Consider the following 12,897-nt stretch of genomic DNA (forward strand, 5'->3'; position numbering starts at 1 on the left):
CCCTTCCCTCCCCCCTTCCCTATACCCTTTCCCTCTCCCTATCTTTCATTTCTATGTACCCCATTCCCTCTCCCTTCAGCCCATTTCCATGTACCCCATTCCTTTCCCCTCCCCCTCCCCCTGTCCCTCCTATCCCTTCCCCCCCTGTCCCTGTCCCTGTCCCTGTCCCTGTCCCTGTCCCTGTCCCTTCCCCCTTCCTTTTCCCTGTCCTTTCCCTGTCCACCCCCATTTCCTTCTACCCCCTTCCCTAGTAAAATACTTTTTGTATATAATTATGTCTATAGTTATCAATATAATATTTTATGTTCAAATATCAGCTTTGTATGAACTTTTAAGGTGGCATAAGGTAGAAAGTGGTTACTCCAGTAGAAATCCAGTAGGAATCCCATCTCTGAAACATTGCATTCACTTTGTTTAAGTTCAATTGGAGTCCAGTAGGAGTCCAGTAGGAGTCCAGTAGGAGTTCAGTAGGAGTCCAGTAGGAGGGGGAATTAAGACATATGTGAAAATGCTTTTCTGGAAAGAATGTTAAAATCCAGTAGGAATCCAGTAGGAATCCAGGAGTCCAGTAGGAGTCCGGTAGGAATAGGTGGAGGAGTGATAAGTATTGTCCATGTGGATAAAATAACCCTAGATTGGGTTTTATGTGTACTTCATGTTGGAGAAATGTTTTCCATATGGTTTAGCCATCAATACATCATTCTATGTGGCTATTTTTAGTTTCCTCAGCTTCTTTGACCAAAATGATTCCTCAGAAACCATTTCCATCATCTGAAACCATGCAAATATGTCATCCACCTTACTTTACCATCAATATATGTTTTCTATATGATCTAGCCATCAATTCATCATTTTATGGTGCCTATTTTTGCTTCCCATAGCTTCTCTTCATGAAATGGTTCTCTGGGAACCACTTCCATCATCGGAACACATGCAAATATGTTCTCTGCTTCAATTCACCATCAATACACATTTTGCAATGTTTTGCTGTGTCTATTTTTGCCCTTCATCGCATCATCACATCAATTCTTCCCCCCCATGCATCAAAAGACGCATACAGCTGTCAGAATCCCCATATGTCTTCCTCATATTTCCTTCCGTATTTTTGGTCTTCTGTGTTTGTATGTCACTATTTTAATTTTTAATATTATCCCCTCTCACACCCTATTTCATCTTCCTGGAGTTTTTTCATGACCCTGCTGTTGTCTCCCATTTCAGGCGTACACTCTGATGAGTAGCTCACAATCTGGTTCAGCACTCTAACCATCCTCAATTTACACAAGCGACAGCAACAAGTCCAATCTTCCAACTGTCCTCAATTTACACGAGCGACAAGTACGTATCAGCATCATGTGTACGCCCAACAACGCCAAGTGTTCAAGTCCATTCAAACAAAGAACAAGAAACAATAAATATATAAGTACAACAAGAAGTACAACAAGAATCAGACAAAATTAAATATGCGAGACACAAAGTAAGTATACAAGAGTCCAAGATAACGCAAGTGTGAGATTGTATGTGATAGATCAACCAATACATCAGTACGCGAGCCCAAAAGTTACTTGACAGTCCAAGATGTAAGTATATTAGAGTATAAGTATGATGCAGTCCGATTACACAAAGTGCGCAAAGGGTTTGAATTTGCAAGAGTTGTGGCCAAGATGATGTTCAAGAGGTGCCAAAATGGGGGGAGGGAGAGACGGCTAGTGTTTGTCTAGCATTGCGAAGTTAGAGCTGGTGGCGAGCTACAAGAGGGGGAGGGTGAGGCGGCTAGCGTTCACTTAGTGTCGATGTGACCTTGATGGCTTCGAAGTTGGAGCCGGCGGCGAGCTACAGGAAATAAAATATGAGCAAGTGTCAATAACCTCTAAGGAGAACTTACTTGACATCCAATAGCCTGTCAAGCACCCATTGGACATCTTCAACGGCAGCCAACCAGCTGGAATCTTCAGTTGGTGGCTTTGACAATGCTGTACCCCACCACAAGAGAGTTGCCATGATGGAGAAAAATGCGTTGTGACCGTGTTTGTCGATTGCCGACCAATAGCGGCCACCTGTCAAGACTGGGTGATGAGTGTGGTCAAGCGAGCCTTCCACCTCAGACATGGCCCTCCATGGTGGTTGTAAACCCTTCCACCATTTCCACCAATTCTCTTCGAAATCTGCGAGGTTTGTAATCTTGGGCTGTGTCGTGCATCCTTGGGAAATCCAATAATGGACCTCTGGTGGTCGTTTGTCTGACCCAAATTACGCTGAGCGTGCACCTGGTGCGAAGTCGGTGAGTTTCTCAAACTTTGTCAGCTGATCAATAAGCAACGTAAAATCTGGGCCCAAATTCTGGCTGGAAAGGAGTTGGTGGGCATCTTTGAACCACGAAGGCCAAGAAGCATCTGCTTGTGCACCAGAGACAGATGTTGGGCTGTCGTTAGACAAAGGAGCTGGTGGAGGGGAAGTTGCCAATAGCAAGCCGCCAGGCACGGAAGGAGCGCGAGGCAGGATAATGAGGGGATCCACTGGGGGGGGCGGCAAGGAATGAGCAGTCGGCGGAGATGGCAATGCAGAAGTGTTCGATGGAGATGGGAAGGCAGTGCTGATGTTGATCTTGATGGTATCAACGTCAGCTTTGGCACCCTTCCAACACCTCGGATCCATGCTTGTGTTCCTGGTGCTTTTGCAGGTCATTGTCTGTGGCTCGTCTTCATCCTCATCTTCATCCTCGTCCTGATCTTCGTCCTCATCCTCATCCTCGTCCTCATCCTCATCCCCCTCGTCCTTGTCTTCATCTTCGTCATCGTCATCATCCTCCCCTGAGTGCTCTGGATCCGAATCCTCCAAAGCAGGATCAGTCGCTGATGCCTCAGTGTCGGCTGTTGTTTTGCAGCATTTAGTTGGCTTCTTCTTTGCAATACTACCTTTCTTGGCTTTGAGCCGACTCTTCTGGACCTTCTTCAAGTTCGTTTCTGCGCTTCTCTTCTGCTTGCGTCCACTGTCTGCTAACCCCGAGGAATTAGAGGGCTTGGTTGAGTTTTCAGTGGAGGGGTCTGGCCCAGGGGTCGAGGAGGATGGGCCAGCATGCATAGGAGTGGCGTCGGTTCCTGGTTGAGGCAATGCACGCGCGCACTGCTCGTCGGCAGCTAATGTAAGGTAAAAGTGTAAATTAGTGATGGACAATTTGTAAAACAGAGGATACATACTGTAACAGGTCAACAGAAAACTCAGGAACACTTCTGAGACTGTGGCAAATTTCTCTTTCTCGGCATGTGCCCACACTTTTGGGATGGGGGCTTTGTTTTTGCTGGCATGAATACTGAACCTGCATTAGTACACCAAAAATGGTATAAAATATTGAACCTACCCAACCATGTTCAGCTGCCCCTTTCTTTTTGGTTCAGGACCACCGATCAGGACTGTGATATGCATACCAACTGTAACAGGGCACGAACACCTAAGCCTACAGCTTCTCTCATTCCCTTCCTTACGATATTTCCTATCCAACGCTACCTATCCATATGCCAATTCAGGGAGTCCTGTCGTCACGCAATCACAGTAGTCACATTCGAGTACATATCACTTTGTCACACATGTAAACAAATCATCTAACTTTACCATCATCTCTGTTCTGACTTGCGCACTTGAGCATCGTCCTCATGACTCAATCACGGGTATACAAGGGGTTTCGGAAGTAAGGTCAGTAGAATTGTTGATACCGTACTGTGGAGAGCTCGTGTCTCTCCTTGCGCACTGATTGTGTTTGCACATCTTTCCCGAGGGAAATCTCCTAACACCTTTCTGCGGCATTCCGAGAAGGGAGAGTTCGTCTACGCTCGTGGCATTCCAGAGCAAGTAGCAACTCGTGTAAAGAGATTGACCTTGATTAACTCCTAGATACTCGAACAAGGGTCTCACACCATAACGCAAACCTATCCATACACTACAGCTCGCCAGGATCGCTTCGTTGATAGATACACGGACCGCGTCATCATACGCAATCCCTGAAGAGGTTCCCGCACCAACTGCCTTGCCGATGACATGGATTAACGTTCCAAACAGATTGGGCAGCTCGTTGTAAACACTGTAGGTTAAAAGATCAGATTGTGTTGAGTTTAAAATATACGACACTCATGCTTGAGCTTCTGCTGGTTCCAGCAGCCCTGAACTCTGCAATTGATCCTGTGTTGCTTTTTTGGTCATGGCGTGCTTTGTCTTGGCGGTCTCGTTCCAATGTTCCTGCATCTCTTTGTCAAGCTCCTTCCATCACGCTAATTTGAACTCATTGCAAGCGCTCGCACACACTGATTTGGGTTTACCGCTTGCAGCGAAGTCCGCCTCAAAGTCTGCCTTCATTGATGGGAAATGTTCCTTTCCCCATACCTCCCAGCCTGCGCTACGCCTAGACGACAAGGCACTTCGCCCGAGAAATTTCTCCATGAGGAGGGTCAGGTTATCCTTCTTCCCTTTGGATGGACGAGGGAGCAGCGTGGTCGTACGTTTGCAGCGGTATTCGTACCAATGGTAGAGAGACTGAAAGAAAAAACTTTTAGTGTAATACATTTTGATCAATCATTGAAGGTCACGTACAGTATGCGCCCGTTCGATTACTTGGCCCTTGAGAATCGAGTCGGCTGAACCCAAGATTTCATGGCCTTGGCTGTCGAGAGCGAAGACAGTGGCAGTTGCATTATCATTGGCAGAAAGTGGAATGGACCAATGGAAGTGGGTGAACCATTGGTTTACGATGGTGTCGAGAATAGAAGCAGACTTTTTTTTGCTAAGCAATCCCTCCTTGTAGTCAGAGATGTACCCCTCAAGAAAAGCGAGGCACTCTCCCTTGGCCCAGTTACACAGGAGCGGACAGAGCTGTGGCTGTGCAGCAACCCTGAATATTCCCAGAATAACATCAGTCCCAACAAAAAACAAAGACAAGCTCAACCGTGCACTTACACACCACCAGTGTCAATGTTATCGCTCATTTGGTTTGGCTTTTAGGTGGGGAGGTGGGGCAGGAGGGAAGCAGAAGCGTATAGGTACGTATGGATCAGTCGTCCTTAAAGCTTTTTTTTTTCACTGTGGGAATACTGTCAGAAGCCCCATCTCATCTTTAAAAACTGCCTCAATGTAAGGATTCAATATTCAGTTTTTCATCCCAACTGTCAATCCACGTCTCAACACCATCTATGTTTTTGCTACCCCTCCTGTCAACACTTGTTCTCAATGACCGACATCACTGATTGTGAAGTGCAAGCAACCACTTCATCATCCACGATGACTGGTAAGGGTCCCACTCTCGTCGTTCCTTCCAGGACAACCTCTGACACCCCATTTCAGACATTGAAAATGCACTCAATTTGTTGAAGTTGTCCCCTGCCGATACCCAGCAGGTTGTCCACGCCTTCACCATTCTCAACACGACCCCCAGCTCCAGCCCTTCTGCGCTGCCCTGTTTCTCCCTCTTGGCCACTGACAATGCTGCCAGTTCTCATTCTGCCAGTGACGAAGACTTCAAGGACTCCGAGGATGAGGACCAGGGTGATGCTCCCTCCCTTCTGCTGCTCCAATGTGCCACTTGTGCATTCTCAATGGCAGGAACTCAGGCACCCATCACAGATGCCGGTTCTGCACCATCTTCTGTCATCGCGTCCACCACCGCAGTTGCGGAAACTCGGGCGCCTACACCAGCTTCCTCTCCTGTCGTTGTTCCAATTTCCCCTGCTGCAGCGTCTGTTCCCCCTGCTGCTGCATCCATTACAGCCATGACTACCCCCATTGTTGCAAATGGCGCCACCACCACCACCACCACTACCACAGCTTCTGTTGGAGCAGCGGTTGGCCCTGCACTTCCCCTGTACAGTCAACTTCCACCCAATGTACCGTCGAATGCCGTGTTGCCCCCTCCCCACCTGGTCACTGTCAGCCACGGTTATCACGTTCCAGGACCCAATGACAATCCACCTTTCTATGTCGTTACTCGAGGCTGCAACATTGGCATTTTTAGTGGATGGTATGTATTCCCTACTATCTGTTTGATCAAGGGCTAATGCACGCGTTTAGGGAAAATGTCTTGCCCCTAGTTACTGGCGTTAGTCACGCTGTCTTTTCGTGTGTTGGAAGCATTGCTGAGGGACACAACTGGATGACGATGGCTCGTACTTCCGTGTTTGCAGTGTACCTCGCATAGATTACTGGAACACATCCACTTTTTCTTGATCTCATGTCGCTGACTGTCGTAATCTGTACTATCATCTACCGCTGAATATATTTGTTGATTTTGACCTCTTGTCTGTGACTTATGCCTGAATAAAACAAGCTCAAAATGAAAAAATGACTTGTGTTGCACTCTTTTGTTGACCGAGTTCTGATTGTCAAATCCTGCGGTTGTGCATGGTTTGAAACCCTGAATGTTGGGTTCTCACTTGACTTTTTTTATTGTCTAGATGCACGATTAAAAAATATAAGAGGGAGTTTGCGAATGCGATGTTGAAAGAGTCCATACGACGGTGTCTAAAAATAGACAGAGGTCTCTGTGCTCGAGAACATAACTAAAATTTACTATACAGCTCCCAATATCCACCTGTTTCCTTATTCCTTGGAAAGCGTTACTCTTAAGATATGAACACACCCTACAGTGAAAAGTTTTCAAGCTAAACACTAATTTTCAAAAAGTCAAAAGATTGAGCTTTGGGCCGCCTTTCAACTCGCATGCCAGAGCACCCATCAATGTCAATTGGACTATGGCCTCCATTACCCCAAGCCAAAATTCTTGATTTTGGGCTTGTTAAAATCAGATTTTCAACACCTTACTGAAACCGAAAGCCGTTTCTTTAAAGCTGTTGAATTGCTCACGCCAGAGACAAAAAGTCGTAAGAATCATATTAGCTATGAACTAGCTACTTACACAATCACATACCTCTTCTCACCTCTAGCACCAACATGGGTCGTCAACACCTCTACCACACTCGCGAGGAGAAGGCTGCTGCTTGATGCGCCAACTTGAAAAAGTATTATGAGAAGTACAACTATATTATTATCTACACCTTTTCTTGTTAACATTTCACAGGCGCAGAAACTGTAGCCTTATTTGCACTCACGAGCGTAACCGCTACAAGAAAAAGGCTCTGCCCATCAACTTGAACAAGGGTCAATCCAAGGCACCAGCCAATGAATCGCACGCCCTTGAGGGTGACCCTGATTACAGGTGTGCTTACTGTTGATACAGACCAGACCCTATATTGATGGCCATTCGGAATTTAGTGCTGATGCGCTCACCATAATCACCAGAGCTCAAGAAATCTTCAATAAAGTTACTAAAGGCAATATGTATTCCTATGTTGACTGGCTCATTACGTGTTGCATTAAAAAACCGGAAAACACCACAGGTATTAGTTACCTTACCCCACTAATACTGAGCCCCCTGACCATACAAACAGACCATAGTTGATGGTGCCTGCTGATGAGCCCATGGATCAGTTGACCCCATCAAAGGTGGACCAGCCATCAAGACTCTCTTAGGACTGGTACTGTGCATCGGCTGAGAAGTGTACCCCATGAATTGACATAGCTAAAAATGCCTTGGATCCTGGGTCAACCGATCTCTTCATGGATTGGGCTCAACATGTGTCATGGGTCAGCTGAAGAGCTCTAAATCCCATGCATTGTAGATCAGCCCACAGCCGTCTCATTTTTATTTGCCAAGTTTACCTTGGCTTTTCATTGCCGGTCATCATGCAGTTTACTGGGTTGGGTCCATCACCTACCAAGAAGCCGAGCACGGTGACATGGTCAGTCAGCTAGTACCCCATGAATTAAATATGCCTTGGATCCTGGGTCAACCTGTCTCTTCATGGAATGGGCTCATGTGTCATGGGTCTGCTGAAGAGCTTTGAATCCCATGCAGCGTGGATCAGCCCAACCTGGTCCCATCCAGTTGACACTATACAGCCGAGTTTCGTTTTCACTCAGGTTTTATTTGCCAAGTTGCTCAAACATTACCTTGGCTTTTCTTTGCCAGTCATGGTCCAGTATTCGGTCATGCAGTTTACTGGGTCCATGACTTCGCAAGAAGCCGAGCACAGTGACGTTCACAGTTACTGCCAATACATTGAGGCAGTGAGATATATTATGCACACCCCCGGTTCAAAATCCCTACCAAGTTTATACCGACCAATGTTTCTTGTAAACATACCCATGTTGGAACGTGTCTGGCTCAAACAACCACACTCGGCTGCCTGAAATAAATGCCAAGCTGTTACTATGCTGGTCTCCATTGGACAAAGTTGCTCCAAGATCCCTCCGCTTTTCTCTGCCAGTCACAGTTTACTGGGTCATGAAAGAAGCCGAGGCCTTACTGCTTTCATTATTATGTCCACCACAGGACTTCATATTAAATAAGCCCAAAAAAAAATTGAAGATTGTCCAAAAAATATACATGTATGCTACTAACTATTAAGTAGAGGGAGTTTGGACAGTTTGGACATCATTGTTTGTAACTTGCTGGCAGTCAGATTTTTGAATCCTCACCAAGTAGAAGACTTACTCTGTGCAGGGGTTTGAAGTGTGGCTTCGAGTTTCTGTAGCTGAGGTGACTTCCTATTGTTCGGTGTCGTGTCTGGGTGCTCGTTTCGTTTTGTGGGCACTCATGGGCAGTGGGGGTCGTGTGGGGCCGTGTGTGTTGTTTGTGGGTGGGCGGGCTTGTCAGTTGTCGTGTCCATTCGTCGTCTGGTTGCCATGTCACTGACCGCGACGTGGCATCTGGTTTGTTGTTGTCAAAAGATGGACTGGGGGGGTTACCCAGTCAGCTTACCGGACTGGAGTCAAGGTGGAACGTCCATTGACGTTCCGTGTTGTCGTTGTCGCCTCCCATCCGTGTGACATGGCATTGCCACATCGTGTGGCTCTTGTAGTGGCGGGGTGGTCATTGACGACATTGCATGTCGTCATGCGTTGTCAGCGTGGTGGTGGTGGTGGTGGTGGTCATCGACGTCGATGTCGCAGGCGGTTGTGGCTTGAGATGGTGGAGTGGATGGTGATGGTGGTGGTGGAAGGAAGAAACAATGTGGAAATGCGTCAGCCACAGCTGTCATGTTTGAGACGCCACGTGATGGAAAGTGGTATATACATACTTTTACTTCATCATGTAATAATGCCTTCATGGCTCAGTTGGCTTGAGCGCTGCTAATATTGACAAGGTTGAGAGTTCAATTCCCTTAAATGTAAAAATTATATTTTACTTAAATATAGTAAGGACACTATAAATACTGTATTCTAATGGTATAATGGTCATCCATGGAATCCATATGGACTTGTCTGCATTCCATATGGAATCCAGTGGAATCCATGTAATTCCATATGGAATTAATCATTCCATGGCCATTCCATCATCATTCCACATGGATTCCATGTTGTCCATGGAAGAAGAAAATGGCTGGGTCCTCAGCCAACATTGATTCCATGGATTCCATATGGAATAACCTGGGGAAGGTAAAGACCTCGAATGGTGCCATGAATGTACTGTAACTTATCGTCTATGTCCGATAATTCTGAAATATACTTATGAATATCGGGGTTTGTCGAAACCGGTGAGGACAGCATGGAAGTGTTCTGGTATTCTTGCTGATATTTCAGCATGAATCTTTGGGCTGCTCCTAACCTACTAGTCAGACAGAGCCATGTTGCGTGTAGCTAACTTGTAGTTTCCGCTCCTTCTAAGACTTTCAATAGAGTATCATCAGGGTCTACTTGAAAGTACTTAGTTCTTTCCTCTATTAAACCAGCCATATGTTGGATAAAAACTTGGAGTTCGTTTACAGTACGAACAATCTGCTCGAACAGGGTTTTATCTACCATGTAATGTTGGGTTGGTGATCCCGGCCCTCTGTCTATGACTTCGTCTCATGCCAAGGAAGGTTTGGTGGCATAGAACATGACTCTGGACTGAGTCGATTTCGAACTCTCTCCTTCGTCACAGTATTCCAGCCATAGGCTATACATGGGAGAAAGGGAATACCCATTTTCCATGCCCCTACGCTGTATTGCGAGGGACGAGGGGTACTCTCTGCTTCTTGAAGCATAGTGGTAACATCAATTTTGAAAGCAGTGTCAGCTTCTGAATTTGGTCAAAATTGTTTGGGCAGGGAGTGGAATTGAATGGAGTTCAGAGGAGGAGTGACAAATACCAGTGGTCTGTCAAGGGGATTGAAAGAGAGAGGACTCAAGTCGCTTGGCTGCCATAGTTTCCTTTTTCCTTCCACTCTGGATGAGGTGTCCGTTGTGATCTCCCTTGGTGTAGTTAGCAAGCCTTCCACAGTTATGGGACTTGTGGCTACGGTGGGTATGGCGATTGTTTGCGATATGGGCTTATTCAATCCTGGGGGCAGCTTGCTTCCATCGACGATGTTTAGTTGACGTGTGATGGACATAGTTGATGAAGATGAAGATCGAGATGAGATGTTGCGGGGTTGTTTGCTGAACATACTCGGTTTGGAGAGTGAACGGGAGTCCGATCCTTTGAAGGGGTACAAGTTGTACTGGGGCTCGGGTGATGAAGTGGGTGAGGGAATGGTAGGGGATTGTTTCTTAGTAAAGCAAAATAATTTGGAGAGATAATACTCACCAGTTTGGTCGACGAGATCCCACAGTGTCCACCTTTGTGAGGGTCCAACTGTGTCTAACGTCGTGTGACCCGAAAGTCTGACGAGATAAGGTGTGAAGACCCACTATGGAGTCGGTCAGAGATGCGAATTGAAGACTACATCACCCATGGCTGTAGGCATAGGCCTTATTTCCTGGACTAATGCAGTTTTCCCTGTGACCCAGGGAGTGCCTATACCCACCTGGTTCTATGCAGGTCATTCTGGTGTCTCATTTTACTGTATTTCTGTTGTCCTGTATATAAATTGTTAAAAGGTATCTCCCTTTCTGGAATGCAAATGATATTTCATCTCTCTCTGTTGTTTTTCTATTTGGGCATCAGTGTAAATACCATCAAGCAATCTCCCATTTTGGAGCTTTGATGGTTTTTCCTCTCTGTCACTCATTTCTCCGCGATATAAGTTGAATAGAATATACCAGATATATGTTGGCGTATTGACACTTGTTCTCCACCACTTTCCGCCTCCGTCGGGGGGGGGGAAATCGATGGATTGGAGAGACACATGTTGGATGTCGTAGCCTTAGAGATAAACACCATCAAACAATCTCCCATTTTGGAGCTCTGATGGTCTTTCGTCTCTCCTGCTCATTCCTCTGCTATATAGATTGACTGGTGGCTACCACTTTTATCTATAACCTAGACTTAAGCCTAGAGAGTCATTTCTATAACTTAGACTTAAGCCTAGAGGCCATATCTATAATGCTTAGGATTTTTTGAAAGGCATTTCAAATGTAGGCCTGGGTATTTCATAGTGAATTTTCCATAGATACCCAGCGCATTTTCTGCAAAATTTCAAATGCAGCCCTGGATATTTCATTGCGATTTTTCAATAGATACCCTGGGCATTTCATTGTGATTTTTCAAATGTATCCCTGGATATTTCATTGCAAAATTTCAATGGATACCTGGTGCATTTCATTGCGATTTTTCAATGGATACCCTGGGCATTTCATTGCGATTTTTCAAATGTATCCCTGGGTATTTCATTGCGATTTTTCAAATGTATTCCTGGGTATTTCATTGCGATTTTTCAAATGCATCCCTGGATATTTCATTGCAAAATTTCAATGGATACCTGGTGCATTTCATTGCGATTTTTCAATAGATACCCTTGGCATTTCATTGTGATTTTTCAAATGTATCCCTGGGTATTTCATTGCGATTTTTCAAATGTATTCCTGGGTATTTCATTGCAATTTTTCAAATGTATCCCTGGATATTTCATTGGAAAATTTCAATGGATACCTGGTGCATTTCATTGCAATTTTTCAATAGATACCCTTGGCATTTCATTGTGATTTTTCAAATGTATCCCTGGGTATTTCATTGCTAAATTTCAAATGTAGCCCTGGGCATTTCATTGCGATTTTTCAAATGGAGCCCTGGGTATTTCATTGCAATTTTTCAATAGATACCCTGGGTATTTCATTGCAAAATTTCAAATGAAGCCCTGGGCATTTCATTGCGATTTTTCAAATGGAGCCCTTGGCATTTCATTGTGATTTTTCAATAGATACCCTTGGCATTTCATTGTGATTTTTCAATAGATACCCTTGGCATTTCATTGTGATTTTTCAATAGATACCCTGGGTATTTCATTGCAAAATTTCAAATGTAGCCCCGGGCATTTCATTGTGATTTTTCAGATGGAGCCCTGGGCATTTCATTGCGATTTTTCAAATGTATCCCACATGTCAGGGTCCATGCAATGGGCTTCCCTGGAGGGTGGTCACATGACCAATTACCAAAAATGGTCAAAAACGAAAGTTGTAGCCCTACACTGTAGCTTCCCGAATCTGTTTGAATTATGTTCTGAAGTGCTCCTGTTGTGGAGATATGAGGTAAAGGAATTTCAAAAGCGTTGTGTTTTTTTTTTTTTTGTGTTTTTCTCTATGAAAACAAAACCAAATAACGTGATTTCAGTATATTCAGAAAGCTAAAAGAAAGGGCTACAATTATTGTATCATGGGAAAAGTGACCAAAAAAGGAAGGTGCATCCTGTACTACTTATAAGAATCAGATATAGACTACCAAGTTTACTGTTAGACTACACAGTTTACTGATACACTCTAAAAGACTACAAAAATCGAAATTAGACTACAAAGTTTACTAATACACTACAAAAGACTACAAAAGTCGAACTTAGACTACAAAAGCGTGGACTTAGACTACATAGTTAGGGTTAGAGTCAAAAGGTTATCTTGACTACAAAGTTTGTAGTGTCCGCTTTTTGAGACTACAAAAGTTGTAGT

General features: G+C 44.9%; 4 protein-coding genes across 4 annotated transcripts in view; 2 read left to right on the forward strand and 2 right to left on the reverse strand.

Moving 5' to 3' along the window:
* LACBIDRAFT_323729 (proline-rich protein) overlaps nucleotides 1-251 on the forward strand; it is a gene marked incomplete at both ends in the record, with an annotated part of 1,712 nt that extends 1,461 nt beyond the window's left edge. Inside the window, one exon of the mRNA XM_001876698.1 lies at nucleotides 80-251. Within this exon, the coding sequence (XP_001876733.1) occupies nucleotides 80-251 (172 nt within the window). The remainder of the gene's footprint in view (nucleotides 1-79) is intronic.
* A 1,530-nt stretch (nucleotides 252-1,781) lies between these two features.
* Nucleotides 1,782-4,970, reverse strand: LACBIDRAFT_323730 (uncharacterized protein; the record flags this gene model as incomplete). Its single annotated transcript, XM_001877134.1, has 11 exons — nucleotides 1,782-1,830; nucleotides 1,883-2,222; nucleotides 2,265-3,134; nucleotides 3,195-3,313; nucleotides 3,356-3,425; nucleotides 3,480-3,501; nucleotides 3,633-3,651; nucleotides 3,743-4,072; nucleotides 4,292-4,521; nucleotides 4,579-4,876; nucleotides 4,942-4,970. 11 exons carry the CDS (start codon nucleotides 4,968-4,970, stop codon nucleotides 1,782-1,784), a joined length of 2,376 nt encoding a protein of 791 aa, XP_001877169.1.
* Nucleotides 4,971-5,211: 241 nt separating this feature from the next.
* LACBIDRAFT_311912 (uncharacterized protein) lies at nucleotides 5,212-6,175 on the forward strand (the record flags this gene model as incomplete). The annotated part of the gene is made up of 3 exons (XM_001876699.1): nucleotides 5,212-5,269; nucleotides 5,326-5,998; nucleotides 6,049-6,175. The coding sequence occupies 3 exons, from the start codon at nucleotides 5,212-5,214 to the stop codon at nucleotides 6,173-6,175; spliced, it is 858 nt and encodes a 285-aa protein (XP_001876734.1).
* A 1,673-nt stretch (nucleotides 6,176-7,848) lies between these two features.
* LACBIDRAFT_323732 (uncharacterized protein) lies at nucleotides 7,849-8,881 on the reverse strand (the record flags this gene model as incomplete). Its single annotated transcript, XM_001877135.1, has 6 exons — nucleotides 7,849-7,927; nucleotides 7,987-8,047; nucleotides 8,180-8,218; nucleotides 8,531-8,602; nucleotides 8,733-8,745; nucleotides 8,798-8,881. 6 exons carry the CDS (start codon nucleotides 8,879-8,881, stop codon nucleotides 7,849-7,851), a joined length of 348 nt encoding a protein of 115 aa, XP_001877170.1.
* Between the last annotated feature and the right edge of the window lie 4,016 nt (nucleotides 8,882-12,897).

The sequence above is a fragment of the Laccaria bicolor genome, genomic scaffold (genome assembly GCF_000143565.1).
Source record: "Laccaria bicolor S238N-H82 LACBIscaffold_4 genomic scaffold, whole genome shotgun sequence".
NCBI classification, from domain to species: Eukaryota; Fungi; Basidiomycota; class Agaricomycetes; order Agaricales; family Hydnangiaceae; genus Laccaria; species Laccaria bicolor.